The sequence below is a fragment of the Mycothermus thermophilus genome, assembly GCF_041956435.1.
Source record: "Mycothermus thermophilus strain CBS 625.91 unplaced genomic scaffold VTJ04scaffold_7, whole genome shotgun sequence".
In the NCBI taxonomy this organism is placed as follows: Eukaryota; Fungi; Ascomycota; class Sordariomycetes; order Sordariales; family Chaetomiaceae; genus Mycothermus; species Mycothermus thermophilus.
In genome coordinates, this window is record NW_027191433.1 from 1,666,834 (window position 1) to 1,683,784 (window position 16,951).

At 56.2% G+C, this 16,951-nt stretch overlaps 4 protein-coding genes across 4 annotated transcripts; 3 read left to right on the forward strand and 1 right to left on the reverse strand.

Moving 5' to 3' along the window:
* Positions 1-195: 195 nt before the first annotated feature.
* On the forward strand, positions 196-3,484 carry VTJ04DRAFT_10169 (uncharacterized protein; the record flags this gene model as incomplete). The annotated part of the gene is made up of 5 exons (XM_069357879.1): positions 196-590; positions 659-1,248; positions 1,313-1,933; positions 1,988-3,214; positions 3,270-3,484. The coding sequence occupies 5 exons, from the start codon at positions 196-198 to the stop codon at positions 3,482-3,484; spliced, it is 3,048 nt and encodes a 1,015-aa protein (XP_069214904.1).
* A 1,064-nt stretch (positions 3,485-4,548) lies between these two features.
* VTJ04DRAFT_10170 (uncharacterized protein) lies at positions 4,549-6,488 on the reverse strand (the record flags this gene model as incomplete). The annotated part of the gene is made up of 2 exons (XM_069357881.1): positions 4,549-6,422; positions 6,479-6,488. 2 exons carry the CDS (start codon positions 6,486-6,488, stop codon positions 4,549-4,551), a joined length of 1,884 nt encoding a protein of 627 aa, XP_069214905.1.
* Positions 6,489-7,675: 1,187 nt separating this feature from the next.
* VTJ04DRAFT_10171 (uncharacterized protein) lies at positions 7,676-9,986 on the forward strand (the record flags this gene model as incomplete). The annotated part of the gene is made up of 6 exons (XM_069357882.1): positions 7,676-7,680; positions 7,800-7,939; positions 7,998-8,704; positions 8,754-9,623; positions 9,726-9,801; positions 9,928-9,986. The coding sequence occupies 6 exons, from the start codon at positions 7,676-7,678 to the stop codon at positions 9,984-9,986; spliced, it is 1,857 nt and encodes a 618-aa protein (XP_069214906.1).
* A 4,827-nt stretch (positions 9,987-14,813) lies between these two features.
* Positions 14,814-16,922, forward strand: VTJ04DRAFT_10172 (uncharacterized protein; the record flags this gene model as incomplete). The annotated part of the gene is made up of 3 exons (XM_069357883.1): positions 14,814-14,869; positions 14,930-15,073; positions 15,137-16,922. The coding sequence occupies 3 exons, from the start codon at positions 14,814-14,816 to the stop codon at positions 16,920-16,922; spliced, it is 1,986 nt and encodes a 661-aa protein (XP_069214907.1).
* Between the last annotated feature and the right edge of the window lie 29 nt (positions 16,923-16,951).

The following is a 16,951-nucleotide window of genomic DNA, read 5'->3' on the forward strand; positions in this document are numbered from 1 at the left end:
TGCAATCCCCAAGAACCTCAGCCCGCGAGGCTGTGAGAGGGGTAATATTGCGCACCGAACAACTGACTGGTGCCTAGTCGTTCAAACCTTGGCTTCGCTGCCCGAATCATACCTCCTCTCGCTATGTCCCATACCTGATCTTTGAGCTCAACCTGTCAGACGCCTCACGCCTGTGGCATCGAGAAGTAGACAAACATGCCTCCTGGCGCACTCCGCCTGCTCGCCCTCGACGGCGGCGGGGTGCGAGGCCTGTCCTCGCTCATGATCCTCCGTCGCCTGATGGAGACAATCGATCCTCATGCCCCGCCCAAGCCTTGCGACTACTTCGACATGATCGGCGGTACCAGCACCGGTGGCCTGATCGCTATCATGCTGGGCCGCCTGCGTATGACCGTTGACGAGTGCATCGACGCCTACATAACGCTGTCCGACAGGGTGTTTGAGAAGAAGGCTCATCGAGTCACCGTCAGGGGCAAGCTCAAGGGGAGGTTCGACAGTAACGAGCTAGAGCGCGCAGTTAGGACCATCCTCGTCAACCGCGGCCTTGACGAGGATGCTCTTCTCAAAGATCTTGATTCTTCTTGCAAAGTGTACAGTCTATTCCATATCACTTTTATCTTGGATCTGCGAACAATCTTCACTAACTTCTGCAACTTAGCTTCGTCTGCGCCACCAGCAAAGAGACCGGCGACACTGTCTGCCTGGCAAACTACCGCTCTCCACGCAGCGACAACTCGGACCTTCTCAATGCCACCACGATATGGCAGGCCTGCCGCGCAACCTCGGCCGCGACAACCTTCTTCGACCCTATCGCCATCGGACCTTTCGGTGAGCAGTTCGTTGACGGAGCACTCGGCGCGAACAACCCAGTCTACGCGGTGTGGAATCAGGCCCAGGACTTGTGGGGGGTCGATCAGTTACGAGATCATCTCCAATGCCTTGTCTCCATCGGCACGGGCCTACCCACCTTGAAGCCCGTTCGCGACGACGCCTTCGGAATTTGGGCCACGTTGAAAGACCTTACGACAGAAACGGAGAAGACGGCACAGCAGTTCCATCGCGACAAGGCGTACCTTGACGATGAAGGGCGTTATTACCGCTTCAACGTCGACCGTGGCCTTGAGGAGATTGGGCTCCAGGAATCCAAAAAGAAGACGGAGATTGCGGCTGCGACACGACGATATGTTGAGTCGCAGACTATTTTCAGGCAGATGAAGGCGTGTGCGAATAATCTCACCAGACGAGTGTGTTAGTTTGACTGTAACAAGCTGTGTGCTCATTATATTGAATTGCTTGCTTACACCGTCGTTAGACCACGGCCCTTACCGAACGACATTTACCTTGCAAGGCGTACCCGTATCGAAGAACTTCGTAGCCCGACCGTCAGTCACTGCAGAGCTCGAAAAGTGCCTTCTCCCTCAGCCTTGCTCGCGAGAGACCCGGCGACGAATCTTCGTCCTCTACGGACTCGGTGGGATCGGGAAGACACAGCTCGCGGCCGACTTCGCCCGGCGACACAAGGATGTTTTCAGCTCGATCTTCTGGATAGATGGCCGATCGGAAGACCGGCTGAAACAAAGCTTTGCTAGCTGTGCAGCCAGAATACCAGAAGGGCAGATTTCTGAGAGGAGTAGGAAGGCCAGATTGCAGAGCAAGGAGGACCGCAAGACTGTGGTGGCAGAGGTGTTAGACTGGCTCGCGCGACCAGGCAATAGCAACTGGCTTCTTATCTTCGATAATGTTGACCAAGACGTTAATGAGAGCAGCACTGGCGCCTACGATATCCGGCAGTATCTGCCTGGCGACCACGGGTCTGTGCTGATCACAACACGGCTGTCGCGACTGGCGCAGTTGGGCGAGTCGCTGCAGCTACGAGCGGTCGACGACCAATTGGCTCAAGCAATTTTCCAAAAGTGGTTCGGGTCAGAAGGAGGTAAGATTTCCTCTGCGTTGAGTTCAGTCCAAGGCTACTAATAATAGACCCTAGCTCTTGACGAAGCTGGTAGGGAGCTGCTTGATCTTCTTCACGGCCTGCCGCTTGCGCTGGCACAGGCCGCCTCGTTTCTCCGCGAGACCGGGATCGGGACCGCGTCGTATGTTCGGCTTTACAAGCAGCAGTGGGACGATCTAATGAGATCGAATGGGCAGTCCGGCTTCCCCCTGGTGGACTACGAACAAGGAAGCGTCGCGACAACTTGGACCGTATCGTTCAAGGCAATTGAAGCGCAGAACAAGAATGCTGCTAATCTGCTTCGTCTCTGGGCCTTTGTCGATGGCCGAGACCTTTGGCACGGCTTGCTGCAAGCTGCGATTGACATTGACAAAGAGTGGCCTCAGTGGCTCTGTGATATCGCAAGCAACGAAGTCCGGTACCTGGACGCGGTTGAGCTACTTCTCCGGTACTCGATGATCGAGTCCCATGAGTCCGTGCAGGGGGGCCACATGATGCATCCGGTGGTGCATAGATGGGCGTCGCACATCCAGGATAGCGCTGCGAAGAAAGAGTTTCTGCGGCTTGCGGTGATGGCAATTGGGATTTTGGTGCCCGACGAGGACAGCAGAGACTACTGGGTGGTTCACCAGCGGCTCCTCCCACATGTGGAAAGGTGCTCATGGTGGATAGGGGAGATATCCAAGAAGGGATGGAGCTTTGACGACACGACATCCTTAGGTGCAATTCACAACCTGGGCAAACTCTTATATCATCAAGGCCGGCTAACCGAGGCCGAGTCGATGTATCAGCGGGCTTTGGAAGGAAAGGAGAAAGCACTTGGACGGAACCATCTATTGACTCTTGACACAGTCAGCAACTTAGGTGTGCTCTATGAGGCGCAAGGCCGGCTGACGGAGGCTGAGCCGATGTATCAGCGGGCTTTGGAAGGCTGCGAGAAAGTGCTTGGACGGAACCACCCATCGACTCTTAACACAGTCAACAACTTAGGTGTGCTCTATGACGCGCAAGGCCGGCTGACGGAGGCTGAGTCAATGTATCAGCTGGCTTTAGAAGGCTACGAGAAAGTGCTTGGACGGGACCACGCACTAACTCTCGAAACTGTTTATAACCTTGGCTGCCTCTACAGAGATCAACACCGGCTGATGGAGGCCGAGTCAATGTATCAGCGGGCTCTATCTGGGTTGCAATCCGCTTTGGGGTCGTCTCATCCGAAAACTCAACTTGCTCGACGGACTCTAGATGAGTTGCTGCAGATCAAAAGTATGTCTACTAAGGCTATAACTCCGTAATTTGTCCTCTAACAGGTTGTACACAGATCAGTCCGCTCTTGAACCACAGGCGCCGACTCCCACTGAGTCACTAGTACCATCTCTCCCTCAGCCATCACCCCAATCTCTCCCTGGGTCACCACTTCTCTTAGCCACATCCGAGCCACCACCGAAAGGACACAGAGTCAGAATCCTCGACAAACTCCGTATTGGACTCCGCAGGTCTCCCAAAGACAAACAGCAAAGTCTCTCGTCGAGTTGAGACCTGGCACGAGATGGTGGACATCTATGGATTTCCACCCTACTTGGGTTCATGTGGTCCTTGAAGAGGAATATTGGAGGTATTGCAGTCAGGAACAGTGGAGAGAACCTGTACATAGATGCATCGGCGTTAGGCGCGGAAACGTGATTTTCAGACTCTCAAAGATCCAGCTCTTGGTCTTGTTGCTCAAACTTGTCCTCTTTTGAGGGTGAAGGAAAAGAAATGAGATCGGCCGCGAGGACCAGGACCGGGTTGGGTCAGAAGAATGAACGTATATTCAGTTGGATCCAAAACATATGCGTAGAAGTCCCGGGGACCAGACCGCCATTTATCTCCCAGGCGCGGCGTTTGTAGGGCCCGCCGCTGACTATCCTGTATCACTTAGCTTCGATGCGTCTTCTGTTGTGCCCTAAAACCTTCCATTTGCAGAGGCCGTCGAGGTTGACCGGTGAGCTGCATGCCAACGAGCTAACTCTGACCTCCATCTTTCCATTCAGTCCGCCACCTAATCGTGAGAGCTCCTCATGGGAACATGGTCAGTTGTTGGGTATCTCGTTGCATGCTGACTTCAGGGACGCAAGAGTCGATTCACTACTTAGTCTGTGAACAGACATCCGGGCTGTTATGTTGGCCCAAAGACTGGAACCGAGAGGTGTTTTATTGGGTGACAGCCGATCTAGAACTGACAGAAACCCCCCCTCAGTATGACGTAAAGCTTGAGTTGATTCTTGTAAGACTCCGACAATGGCTATCCATCAGTCTCGCTTGAAGCACTAAGTAAGGTAGTATGTAGTTGTACCCGGTAGTAGTCTGCGCCAATGCGCCACTAAAGTACCCTATGCGTGTGTGTATGAAGCGGGTATCACGATCCCTTCGCCGTCTTCAACCCTCACTCAACAAAAGCTCACAAGAATTAAAGATGCGTCCACCACCACAGGTGGCGGGCAGTATTACACCAGCACTAACCCAAAACATCTCTCTTTGGAGCAGTCTTTTCCAGTAGCATCATCCACCCACCACCATACCCTCACTCCATCATCCTCGTCTATCGACGAGCCAGACCTCTAAACAGTGTTCGTCGACCGCCGCCATATCATAAACGCTGCCAGCGCGGCGCACCCCGTTGCCGCGAGAGCCATGTACAAGCTCGTCCGATCGGGTGGTTCTTCAGACCTCGGGAATGCCGTGCTCGGGTTCGTCGCCGCCTCCGCCAGCGCAACAAACAACTCGCTGATGCTATTCCACGTCACACTGACATGGAGAGGCGGGGGCATGTTGATCGCGGCAGTGTAAGCATCCGGCTGCAGCTCGCTTCGCTGCGTGGTTTTATCGAGGTCCGCCTTCAGTGCCGTGTAAACGGCTGGCAGCTCGTCGAGCTGGGGGTATCGCTTCCTCAGCTCCACGATGTGTGAGAAGGAGTCTGGCTCGGACGAGTCGTAGGCGTAGCAAATGAGGTCACACGCGTCGAGTTTGGCCTGGTTTTCGAGAATTGCGGGCTCGAGCTCTCCCAATTCTTCCAGGATGAGGTAGCATTGCTTGCCGCCGTGGAGCTCGACGCTGTTGACGGCGCGGCGGGGTTTGATGGTCGGGTGGTAGAGGGAGTCAAAGGGGCGGTTGAGGAAGGCATCGAGGAGTGCGGATTTGCCGGACCCTGCGGAACCGAGGATGTAGCAGAGCACGACGTTACGCTCGACACGCCCCGGTCTGCGCCTACGCTTCCGGGGCTTGGTGACTTTGAGCGCCGCCGTGGTCGAGTCTCGTGTGTTGGGACCTTCGAAGCCGAGGTAGGCGAGGTACTCAAGCGTGGTTTTGGGTTCCAGGAAGGTGGTCATGCTCCATTGGGCAAGCCAGCCCTGGAGCGTGATGTGACCGGCCTCGTTGCGGACGGTGGATGAGGGGAATGAGGCCTCTATCCAAGAAGGGGGCAGCCCTGGAGTTGGGGCAAACAAGGCCGCCAATTCCTGGTCGTTGAGGCCGCCATCATTGTCCTTGTCGAACGTCAGGAAGAGGTCCATGAAGAAGCGATAACCGGCTGGGCTGAGCTCTGCTGACGCGTAGTCTGGAACCTCGAATCGTGGGTGCAAAAAACTGTCTTCCAAACTCAGACTGTCCGTATAGTGGTGCTTCCTCAGGATCACCCATATGGTCTCATGTCGGCCCTTGTCTACGTAAAGCTTGTTCAGATGAAGGAACCCTGCCAGGTCCAACCCCTTTTCAATACTGGAGGTTGGCACCGCCTTGCTCACTGTTGTCTTGATGTTGTCCAACTCGGCCTGTGATATCGGCTTGTCAAACGACTTCATTTGGAACTCGTGGAACTCGGCATCGTTTAGGTAGCCGTCTTGGTCCTTGTCGGACAGGTAGAAGACACGAGACAGAGCGGCAACGCAGGCGGGTTTGAGTTGACCCTCCTTGTGGTCATAGAGAGGAGCTATCGGGTGGGTGACGGCTTTCTGACATAGGTAAAAGACCTCGATGACATTGTGCTGCTCCTTGGCGCTGGTCCGGATGCATGAGTCGATCTCACGGAATTCGGCCATAACTGGCAACATCTCCTCCTCAATCACTTGCGGGGTGCTCCCCTGACCAGCAAGATCGGACTTATTGGCGCACAGCACGACGGGGACATTGACTCCGAGGGAGCGGAAGTAGGGCATCCAGAAGAGGGCGACGCGTTCGTAGCTGTAGTGATCCGAGTAGACCAGCAGGATCACATTGCATTTCCGAATCTCCTTCCGCAGTGTGGTACGGTCTTGAGGACGAGCCGAAGTATCGACGATGGTGGTGGTGACATTTTCAGGGGTTCCGATGGTCGGAGGAATGGTGACCTGGGGCAGGACAGACTGGATCTTGTTGGCGACGAAGACGTCCTTGACGAGCGAGGCGATCAGGCTGGACTTGCCGGTGCCCTCGTCGCCGCACACGCAGATTCGGACGGCTAGGGAGATTTAGCGTATGTCGAGCTTCCTGAGAAGGGGACTGCCAGCAACATACCGGTGGCCATGTCGTAAGGGGCTGTTGTATGAGCATGCAGTGACTCGTAGTGCTATAATGCCATGATACGGGCGTCTGGGTGGGCAGCAAGCTCCAGGGGAAGGAGGAGGAGTCGAGAATATGGTTGAGATGTTGCGGCAGAGCTCGGCAATGAGAGACCGAAGGAAGCAAGTGTTTGGTCTTGAATTCGGGGGGATCAGGCCATGGTGGACTCGAAGATGTCGGGCTTTGTAGTGGGCGAGGTGGTTGGTTTTAGGTACTGGTTGATGTCAAGAAGCCACCTGCAGTGATGGAGCTCACTTCGCCAACTGGCGCCCTTGTTGGGGAAAGCTGCGATGCCCCGCAGGAGGTTGACGTCGAGGAGACCCACTCTGGACAGGGGTCAGTTCATCAAGGTCCTCCTGATGCCTGAACAGCTTGTATGTATGTACATACTTTCCTTGGGTGTTAAACAGCAGGCGGGATTCGAGATACCCGTAGATATCAAAAGCGGAAGTGAAGGAAGGAAGGGGGGATAAAGTTTCTGTCAAACTTTGACTTTGTTCAGAGGCCTCTTTTTCTCGTCATGTCCTGTCCCAGATCCAACACAACATGGAACTCCCCCTCGCCAACCTGGGAATCATTCCCTGCCAGGCCTCATGATGGAGAACTCTCATCTCGCTCTGGGGCACTATCACAAGTAATAACTTCAGTTCAGCTAAAAAAGTTCAAATGCCCCCAAATACTTCAAGAGGAAACCTCAGGCGCATAGCACTCACCTAGAAACACCAAGATTGCCATTTACACCTCGATGACCACCAACGCTGTCTGCTGTGCCATTCGTTCGGTTCCTGACGCTAACTACCCCACATGCTTCCCGCCGTGCCGTCGATCCTCCATGCCAGGCACTCTGACCCGGCCCATGCAACACTTGTGCCCGTTTACCCGGACCGTTGAACGCTGAGGTGCGCTCTGAACATCTCAACAACATCTCTCCATCCTCTGACGACAATCGCACCCCCGCGAGCCAAATCGTCGCCCAGTCTTCAAGGCGTGATTGATACCCTGCTGATTGGCGACTCCGGCCAACTAAACTCTAATCACCTGCACGGCGCGCGGGATTATCGATCTTGGCGCCGTCACTGGCAGCTCCAGCACGCGAGACAGGTCCACAACCGTTAGCCCAGAAGGGTCGCGCACCACGCCTGAGAAGCCGCCATGATGTAAGGCAGTACCTGGGGAATCTCTGATCGGAATGAAACACATGGTGGCAGGCGCATCTTAGCTGGGCGCAGACTGTCACCATGGCCGTCGGCATTGGCTGACCACAAGCTTGCGACAGCGTCCTTCCACCGCCTCCACGATACCCGCCCACAGGGCAACAACACGGCCTCCCCCCGGGCACACCCATGCCGATGATTGAGACGAACAACGTGCTCACAAACCCCTCGGGGCCCGAATATCAGTTTCTCGTCGGAGAGGGTACGCCATGAGTCTTGCGTGCACGTCAACAGTTGGTTCATCTGGTTGACACGGTCAGGTCTATACGTATTGAAGGAGGACCTTCACATCGCGACTCCCCCGCCGCATCCCTCCGAGATTCCCATCTCCAACCCGAATCCTCTTTCAACGACCCCGCAACCCGCAACCGCCGGCACGAAGCTCACCCTTCTCAATCTCGACGTCAGCCCGTTCGCGCCAGGTGTGCTCCGGACAGGCACACGCTCGGAGGGGACGCAAAGCAGCGGACAGGAACACACGGATGAGGGCCAGTCGTCGACAGACCCGCGCGAGAGCAGCAGCGATGCCGGGCGCATCAGCTCTGTCGACGTCGCAGGGTTCAAAACGCCGGTGTTCGGAGAGTCCAATGCCCTTTTGGCGCCCGCTCCCCAGAAGGACCCAACCAAGCGACGGAAGCCAAAGAACAACTTGACCAAGAGCAACTCGTCGTTCATATCCCGAGTCATCCACCATGATTCCTTCAACAAGAGACTCCAAGACCGCCCACGAGATGGCTTGTTTGCTTTTGTCAACATCAACCGTGCCTTCCAGTGGCTCGACCTGTCATCTCCCACCAAGGCTGAGTATTTGACTAAGATCCTCTTTACCAAGGCCCACTGTCTGTGCCATGATGTGAACAGGGTGACAAAGAGCCCGACGCATATCGACCTGATCATGGGTTTCTCGACCGGCGAGATCATCTGGTGGGAGCCTGTCACTCAGCGGTATACCCGCCTCAACAAGAATGTAGGTGTCCTCGGTGGTATCTGTCGGTGAGAGAGACTTATCATTCTAGGGCATAATCAACGGGTCTCCCGTGTCACATATCGAATGGATTCCTGGGTCCGAACACCTCTTCCTTGCCGCACACATGGACGGTACTCTCGTGGTCTACGATAAAGAGAAGGAAGACGTCGTTTTCGTACCGGAGGACGACGGCAGCAAACCCAACAGCCGAACCAGCGCAGACACCAGCCGGGCTAGTCGGCCCAACTATTCCACGCAGATCCACGTCCAAAAGTCTGTCCACTCCAAGAACCAGAAAACCAACCCGGTCGCCGTATGGAAACTCTCCAACCACCGGATCAACGCCTTTGCTTTCTCCCCGGACAACCGGCATCTGGCCGTGGTCTCCGAGGACGGTACCCTGCGCATCCTCGACTTCCTTGAGGAGAAGCTTCTCGACCTGTACTACTCATACTACGGCGGCTTCACCTGCGTCTGCTGGTCCCCTGACGGTAAGTACGTCGTCACGGGCGGCCAAGACGACCTCATTTCGATTTGGTGTCCGTCTGAAAGCCCAGCTTTGATTGCTCGTGGTCAAGGGCATCACTCGTGGGTGACGTCGGTTGCATTCGATCCTTGGCGGTGCGATGAGCATAGTTACAGGTTTGGGAGCGTGGGTGAGGACAGGAGGATTTGCTTGTGGGATTTCAGCGTTGGCATGTTGCACCGGCCGAGAGCGGCGTCGGTGAGACAGCGCGGGTCGATTTCGTCGCGACCGGGCGCGCCCCCGCTGGTTGGGAGTAACAGCGACGAGTCCGGCAGGCTGCGCTCAGACTCGGATCTTTCGACGGCGACTACGGGTAATGGCGATGGGAAGGACAAGGTGCTGCCCCATCCTGTGGCGCCGAGGGCGACAACGGCGATGTTGCCGCCTGTGTTGGTACGTTTTCTCTACTTACTCCTTGTCTGGCTGGGCCTGAAAGATCGATTCTTCCATGTGGTTCGCCAGCATCCATGCTGACTCAATATTTCCGCGGGACAGAGTAAAATCGTTGACAACGACGTGCTTTGCTGGCTGGGGTTTACCCCCGATGCCATCTTGACGAGTTGCAAGAACGGTATGTGGCATACAGACAATCATTCCATTTCCGCCTTCGTATTCCCTCCTACCATGTCATGGAAGTTCTGCCATTTTTGTCGTCCATTCGCTGACATGTTTTGCGTGTCTTGTGTGCGTCGTCCAGGGCATATCCGAACGTGGACTAGACCTACTGAGTTGGCACAACAATTGGAGGAAGCATGAGAGCTGAAGATGTACGGCACATGTATGTTGGCGCGACACCTTGCTGCTGCGAGCCTTCAACCAGAGACAGCACAGCACACCGCTCGGGGACTCACGGTTAGGTGAAGATGCCAGGGCTTGGAGGGAGCCAGCCAGCCAGATCAGATCAGATCAGATCAGGGATTTTGATTGTGTTGTTTTGGGAGCACGAGGCGGCATTGGCAGCAGAGATTCTGCATGTTTCTGTCTGTTTATACGAGTTGTTTGGATAGGTCCAGCACGGAATTTTCCCATGCTGAATAGCTCTACGGAATACAGCGGGTTGGCCTCATCTCTATCCATTGGCTCGGATCCCCCGTCTGGCTGTGCTATGCGGCGTCGTACCGACGAACTGGGACCGGCGTACATCTGCCGAATATACATATATCTCCCGGTCCCAATTGGATGGATGGTGCTTGGTTGGCTGGTATGTTCCGTCGATGGGATTGTTGTTGGCAATGGGGAATGTGCTGTTCTGCCTTTTCTTGCTTCCGAGGTGGCTGGTAGGTAGTGGATCTACAAGGCATACGGCATACATCAGGTAAGGTTAGGTACGTATTCCCCGGATTTGGACTGCCGATGCTGTGTTGTCCTGCCGGTGGCTGGCTGAAGCGGGCTGAAGGCCATGCATGAGGCTCTGCAGGCGGTCCCGATCAAGTGACCGAGTGGGTGTTGGGAGCAAATTTGGAAGGGGAGTTGGAGGTGTGTTTGTAGCTGAGTTTTTGTGCCCTTTTTGTGTTCTTTTGGGGCCTTGTTGTCGGTGTCAAGGGGGTTGAATTGTGTTCAATGTGCTGAAGGTGTTGGGTCGGGCGTTGAGAATACGTTCACACCTCAGGTGATAGGTGGTGGTGGTGAGTGAGGGGCGCAGAGCACCGGGCGTTCCATGGTGAGAGTAATGCTCTGATCTGACTGGTTTTCGGCTGACTACAACGTGGTGCGGATAGGGAATTAGGATGCTGACATTGCTGTGTCCTTCTCATCAACTCTCGTCTTGTGGAATGGGTTTCCATGTTGTTCTGTGCAGGCCATGGAGTTTGGATAGCACCAATTAAGCTCTGTACCGGAATACCTGTTTAGGAACACCGGGTCACGCAACAAAGCCTATGGATGAACAGCTTGAGACCGGTGCCTCGTGATTGGAGAGTAGCTTCGTCGTTATTATGGGTTTATGTAAGTCTCCTGATATGGGGAGGAATGGCTTGATCAATCGCCCGTCAATTTCACGATCTCAACAGCATCGTCAATTTTGCCGGTGAACTGTGAATTGGATACGCCAGCTCATGTTCTAGTTTGGTCCTCTCTACTGCTGCTCTCCATCCTTGGATCCGCGGCAGCATGTGACACCTCAACCGGCCATGTGTTTACTCACAGGTTCGCAGAGCCTGTTTACTCAACACCCCCGAACCGGAATTGGCAACCACCACTATCACCAACTCCGATGCCGCCGGGTTTCGAGCTTCTTCAACAAGCTGATACTGGTGGATCCCACGCCAGCCCTGCCAAGGCGCGGCTCTTTGCTAGGTCTACGGTAGCTGCTGGCGATTGTAGTTTACTCATACGTTGATTGCAGAATCATGCGCCTGGTGCATTGGTGGTGCGGTGGTTCGTGGGTCTTGCTTACTATTGTACTTGACGGAAACCTGGCGGTCGGGAAACTCTTCCGTTGCCGACCGGGCCGCGGGGCGGTTGCTTAAGCATGTGGTTTAGTTGCCGCGGATGCGTTGGGCGTTGTTTGATGGGGATCCGAGGCCCGAGAGGTTGGTTAGTAATGCAGGCGCGTTTGTTGGACGTTGGGTGGCCTGATCGAGATTGCGTTGTGCTGGCTATGGCAAGCGTACACTACAGAGAGCGACAGTTGACATGTGCTTGTTTTGTTGGTTGTGATTTTGAGACGGGTCAACTCTGGCGGGATGTTCGGGTAGCTCCCGATAGGAGATCGACGACGAGGATGGGTGACACGGACGTCTCGCCAGGTTGATTGTTTGTCCTCGGTGGGGTATCACGGAGTGTGTGTACGAAGTTGATGAGGCTCTGAGACTCCTTGACATGGATGCGACAATATCCAAGATGAGCCCATCCATCGAAACAACCTGGAAGCCCAGGAAACGAAGCTTTTGCGCACCTTGACGGGCAGTGACAGCATCGGTACTGCAACCACCTGCAACCACGGGTAGCTGCCGGATATTTCATTTCCATCAGCGATCCGTGGGTGGCAGGCCGGGATCCAAACAGGCTCATCTGTGGCGCCCAGAAACCCGGTTTTTGCGGCTCAGGCGTTGCAAGCGAAGTGATCGGCGGCACGTCGGAGATTCCGCGAGCGTTGCACGGTGATCTCGGGTCTTGTCAACCGTTCGGCAGGTTCCAGACAAACATAATTTTTTTTTGTTTGCCTATCGATGGAGCCGAATGACGCTATGGGATCGCTCGTGTTTCAACAGGCGAATATGTCCGGGTGATTTGCCCGATCCAATCCCAGCAGAAAACCCGGGCACGAGCACAGGCACTGGCGTTGGTTCAGCGGTGAGTCAAGGTTGGTATCGAGGAGGCGATGGCCACAATCTGATAGGTATCGCCAACGGCTTTTTGATGGAGCGAAGCCATCTTCCAATGGTAATGGAGATTTTGGGAGGAAGGCGGGAACTCGTCCCGGTGTTCGGCCGTAGCATGACGATAAGCAATCGGATGGGGTGGGATGAGATGTTAATTTTTACCTAGGCTCATCAGGAGTATCCAGTCTAACTGTCCAAGAGCAGTAAACCAACTCGAACTCAGGTCAAACTTTTTTCGCGCATCAAAAACTTCAAAAATCGCGTTTCGGCAAATCTCGGGCGCTGTGGCTCATCGTCTTCGGTAGGGCGAGGGCGATCAACGTCGACCGGATCGGGGACAAGGATGTTCGGTATCTGCCGCTGTTTCAGACTCCACCCGCAGGTTCGGGCGACACAATCGCCATGGTAGCTCAGGGTCGCGATGCGTCGTTTGTTGCGTTGACGTGCAGTTCGATACCAAACACACAATGATGAAACCATCCCGTCCATTGAGCCTTGAGGCCCGTCATACGTCTCATCGAGGCGACGTTCTGATGTAAGCCGTTTCCTTCATGATAATGGAACGAGATAAGGTCAGCCGCTGACGAATAGGATGGTGGCGAGGCAACTTGGAACAAGGTCGCTTGCCAAGTTTGGCAGTTTTCTAGACCTTCCATTTTACCAAACCGCGTCTGTGGTTGGGAGGGGATTTCATTTCGAACCGCAGACATTCCACGTTCCTAATGAGGCTGCTCACCATTGTCGTACGAATTACGTGCTGTGTAAGGCTGCAAGATGTGGCTGGACGGGACGCCCAGGTCCTTTTGTAGGGCTATATTCGCACTCACGAGGCCACGGGGCTGCTGCAAAATGCCCGCAGAGTAGCCCCCACGATATTGGATCACACCTAGTATTCCTGTTACAGCAGCTCTAGAGTTCCAGCTTGCTGCCGTGAGACGGCGGGCATCCCAAGGCGAGCAGCAAAGGCGGGGCTGAGCAGTCTGTCAGGTCGTAGTGTAGGGATGTAGTGTAAGTTAGGTGAGACATGCATGCATATCCATTTGTCCTTCCAAAAATCCGGAGGAGCGTTATGTTGTCCTGCCTCATCCGCCGTGTTGGATTCCTCTCGTGTGCCTTGCAGACGACTCTCCGTAGTGGACTGGCTGTCGGCTGGCACACCAAAATCGCCATCTTCATGATCACCGCAACACCGGGACCGACTGGACCCGAGCTCGACGCCATCCCGCGCCCTCGCCCTACGGGAGGCCCCACATGGTCAACTCTGGCGTGCTCGGTGGAGTTTGCGGATGGTGGAGTTGTCCTGATGACTTTTTTTGCTGCTGTTTTGTGTCGGCATTTCTGAGCTTTTTCTGATGCTGCAAATCGCCCACCCCACCCAACTTCCGGGTCTGGTTTCTCAGCCAGCCATGATGCTCTTACGTGACTCCAGACAAGACGGTTACCTCACATCGAGACCGTGGCCGGGTGCATCGAGACCACAGCCAGCAACGGACAGCTTTGGCCAGCAGCAGCCAGCGCATCGACACTGTCCTCTCAATCGGTGCCGCATCTGCAGATCAGGCTCCAAAATGGGGAACTCAGCTCGTCCCCGTACATACGGGGTACAGAGTCTCTCGCATGCAGAACTCGGACCCATGCCGTTGGCCTCAGCGTTTTGCTGATGTCGGTCGACGCTGACGGCATTCCGGCAGCTGCCAGCAGACCGGGCGGTGAGAGTGCGTGCCTCTTCATTGGGGGCGACATCGCGTAATTCCAGCCAAGGCGGACGCAGGGAGACCCAGAGAGGAAAAAGAGGGCAAGTCGTGCTGGGCGCTGAAAAGCAGCAAACCTGCAACCGGGAGGTTGACGAGTGAACAAGCATGGAGCTGGGCTCGCTTCCGCCGCGGGACTGGTTGTTAGCGTCCATCCAGTCCGATCCCCGGGCCCTGGCCCCTGGTCACCTCAGCAGAATCCCTGCTCACTTTGCTTCTGTGTGCGTGCGACCTGTCCACTGTCGCTGCCACTGCAATGCCCACGCCACCTTGACGGCCCTCGCGGCACACACCCTATCTCTGGCCCAAGTCATGCATCGCCTTGTGTGCTCGGCCATCCCGCGTCCCGACCCCATGATTTACTTTTAGTATCGCCATGTCCCCCGCAATCTATCCTCTCTTTTCTTTCCTACCAGTGTTCCGTCCATGCTTGATACTATGAAGTAGCTAGTGTGGAGTGCTGATACACACATCCCACCTTCAATCCAACCTAGACAACTTCCCAGGCCATGCGCTCCTTCAACCCCTTCACGTCGTCCGCCAAGTACGCCCTCTTCGAGATCCGGTAGGTTTTGGCCCAGAGTAGCATTTTGCTCTTCAGTCGGCTGACCGACCCCCTCCCCAGGCTTGACAACGACTTTCTCGTCTTCCGGGGTGACGATCACGAGGCAGCGGCCCAGCTCCTCAAGGGCACTGTCGTGCTCTGCGTCTCGTCCCCTCTCAAGGTCGAGTCGATCCAGCTTAAGCTTACAGGCACTGCCCGCTATGTGTATGTCTCCGGCTTACTCTCCCGACCAACTCCCGTCCGGATCTGCTGACAACCCGGGTCCAGCTGGACCGACAGTAAGGTAACCCCAGCGGGGGTGTCGAGCCACAAGACCGATAAGACGGTGCCCATCTTCGACCACCGGTGGCAGCCATTCGAAGGCGTCGGCGCCCCGGACCCCGAAGATCCCTCCCGGACGCTCACCAAGGGCGTCACATTACAGCCGGGCAACTACGAATGGCCGTTCGAGCTCATGCTCAATGGCGACACCACCGAGAGCGTCGAGGGCCTGCGCGAGGCCAGCATTTCGTACAGGTTGAAGGCGACCATCTCACGCGGCAAGCTGCTGCATGACATCCACGCCGAGAAGCCCCTGCGCATCATCCGGACCCTGCAGGCCTCCGCCCTCGAGATCCTCCACGCTATGAGCATCGAAAACATCTGGCCTAACAAGGTCGACTATTCAATTGTTGTCCCGCAAAAGGCCGTCGTTTTTGGCAGCTGTATCCCGCTCGAGATGAGGTTGACTCCGTTGCTGAAGGGCCTCGACATCCAACACGTGACGGTCAAACTGATGGAAGTCCACGACTTCGTCATCCAGGTGGCTGCGGGCGTGAGGGAGCATAGGAAGGAGCGGGAGATTGACTCGTGGACATTCCCCATTACCCGGGAAGAGCACTGGCAGGATGTGATCCAGGACAGCGGCCCGGAAGGGTGGGAGGGCCAGGAAGGCTGGGTCATTCACAAGTCGCTGGGGCTCCCTAAGAAGTTGACTCGGTGCATACAGGACGTCAATACCCGGGGCATCAAGGTCCGCCACAAGCTCAAGGTGGTGGTGAGCCTGCACAACCCGGACGGGCACATCTCGGAGCTCCGCGCAACCCTCCCCGTCTCCATCTTCATCTCCCCCAACATGCCTCCCGACGAGAACGGCGCCATCAACCGCATGATGCCTAGCGGCGTATCGCGCGAATCTACCACGATGGCCCCGCCGGCCTACGAGCTTCACAAGCTGGACCAGTTGTACGAGGACATCGATCCCTCGGGCATCTACCTCGCCAGCGCCGCCGCGTCTGGCGTGAATAGCCCTCTGCCGGGCCACTCCCGCTCCGGCTCGACCGAGAACCTCCCCGCCGCCCTGCTCCAGCGCGGCACCGTCCAACCCGACCTCCTCGCGCATAGGCTGCATAACATGTCCCTGGAGCAACGGAATAGGAACCTGTCATGGAACTCGAACCTGTCCGCGGCGGGCGCTACCTCCCACCCAGCCACCACCGACCACGCCAACCCTCTCACCCGCCACAGCAGCAGCGGCAGCAACCACCCGGCACACGGCCCCTCAGGCTTCGACACCCCGCCGCAGCATCTCGACTTCCCCGAGGTCGCCGCCCTTTCGCGCGTTCCCAGCTACCACACAGCTGTGCGCACTCCGGTGCGCCCGCTCACACCCCACGATTCGGCACTGCCGGATTACCAAACTGCGGTTAGCGCGCCGAGCTCGGCGCCGGGGTCGCCACATCTGCGGGCCGCGGGTGTTGTTGCTGCTTCCTCTGGGGATAACAACAGCAACGAGAGCAGCGAGGAATCCGCCAGGGCGCGCACGCCGTCGCCTACGCCGGGATTGACGACGACGCACTCGAACTCGGCGCCCGTGTCGAGGGGCGCAAGCTCGCCCGTTGCGTCGTCGCCCCCGTCGTCGGGGTTGCATGCGGCGTATATACACATGGCCCGGAGACCGCTTCTCAGTCAGAGGAGGCCGCTCTCGTCGGGTTTTCTGCAGAGCGTGTTTCACATGGTGGGCGAGGGCGATGAGGCGAGGAGGCTGCATTTGTTGCAGGCTAGGAGCGGGTGAGGTGCGCTCGCCAGCTCGTTGGTTGTTGG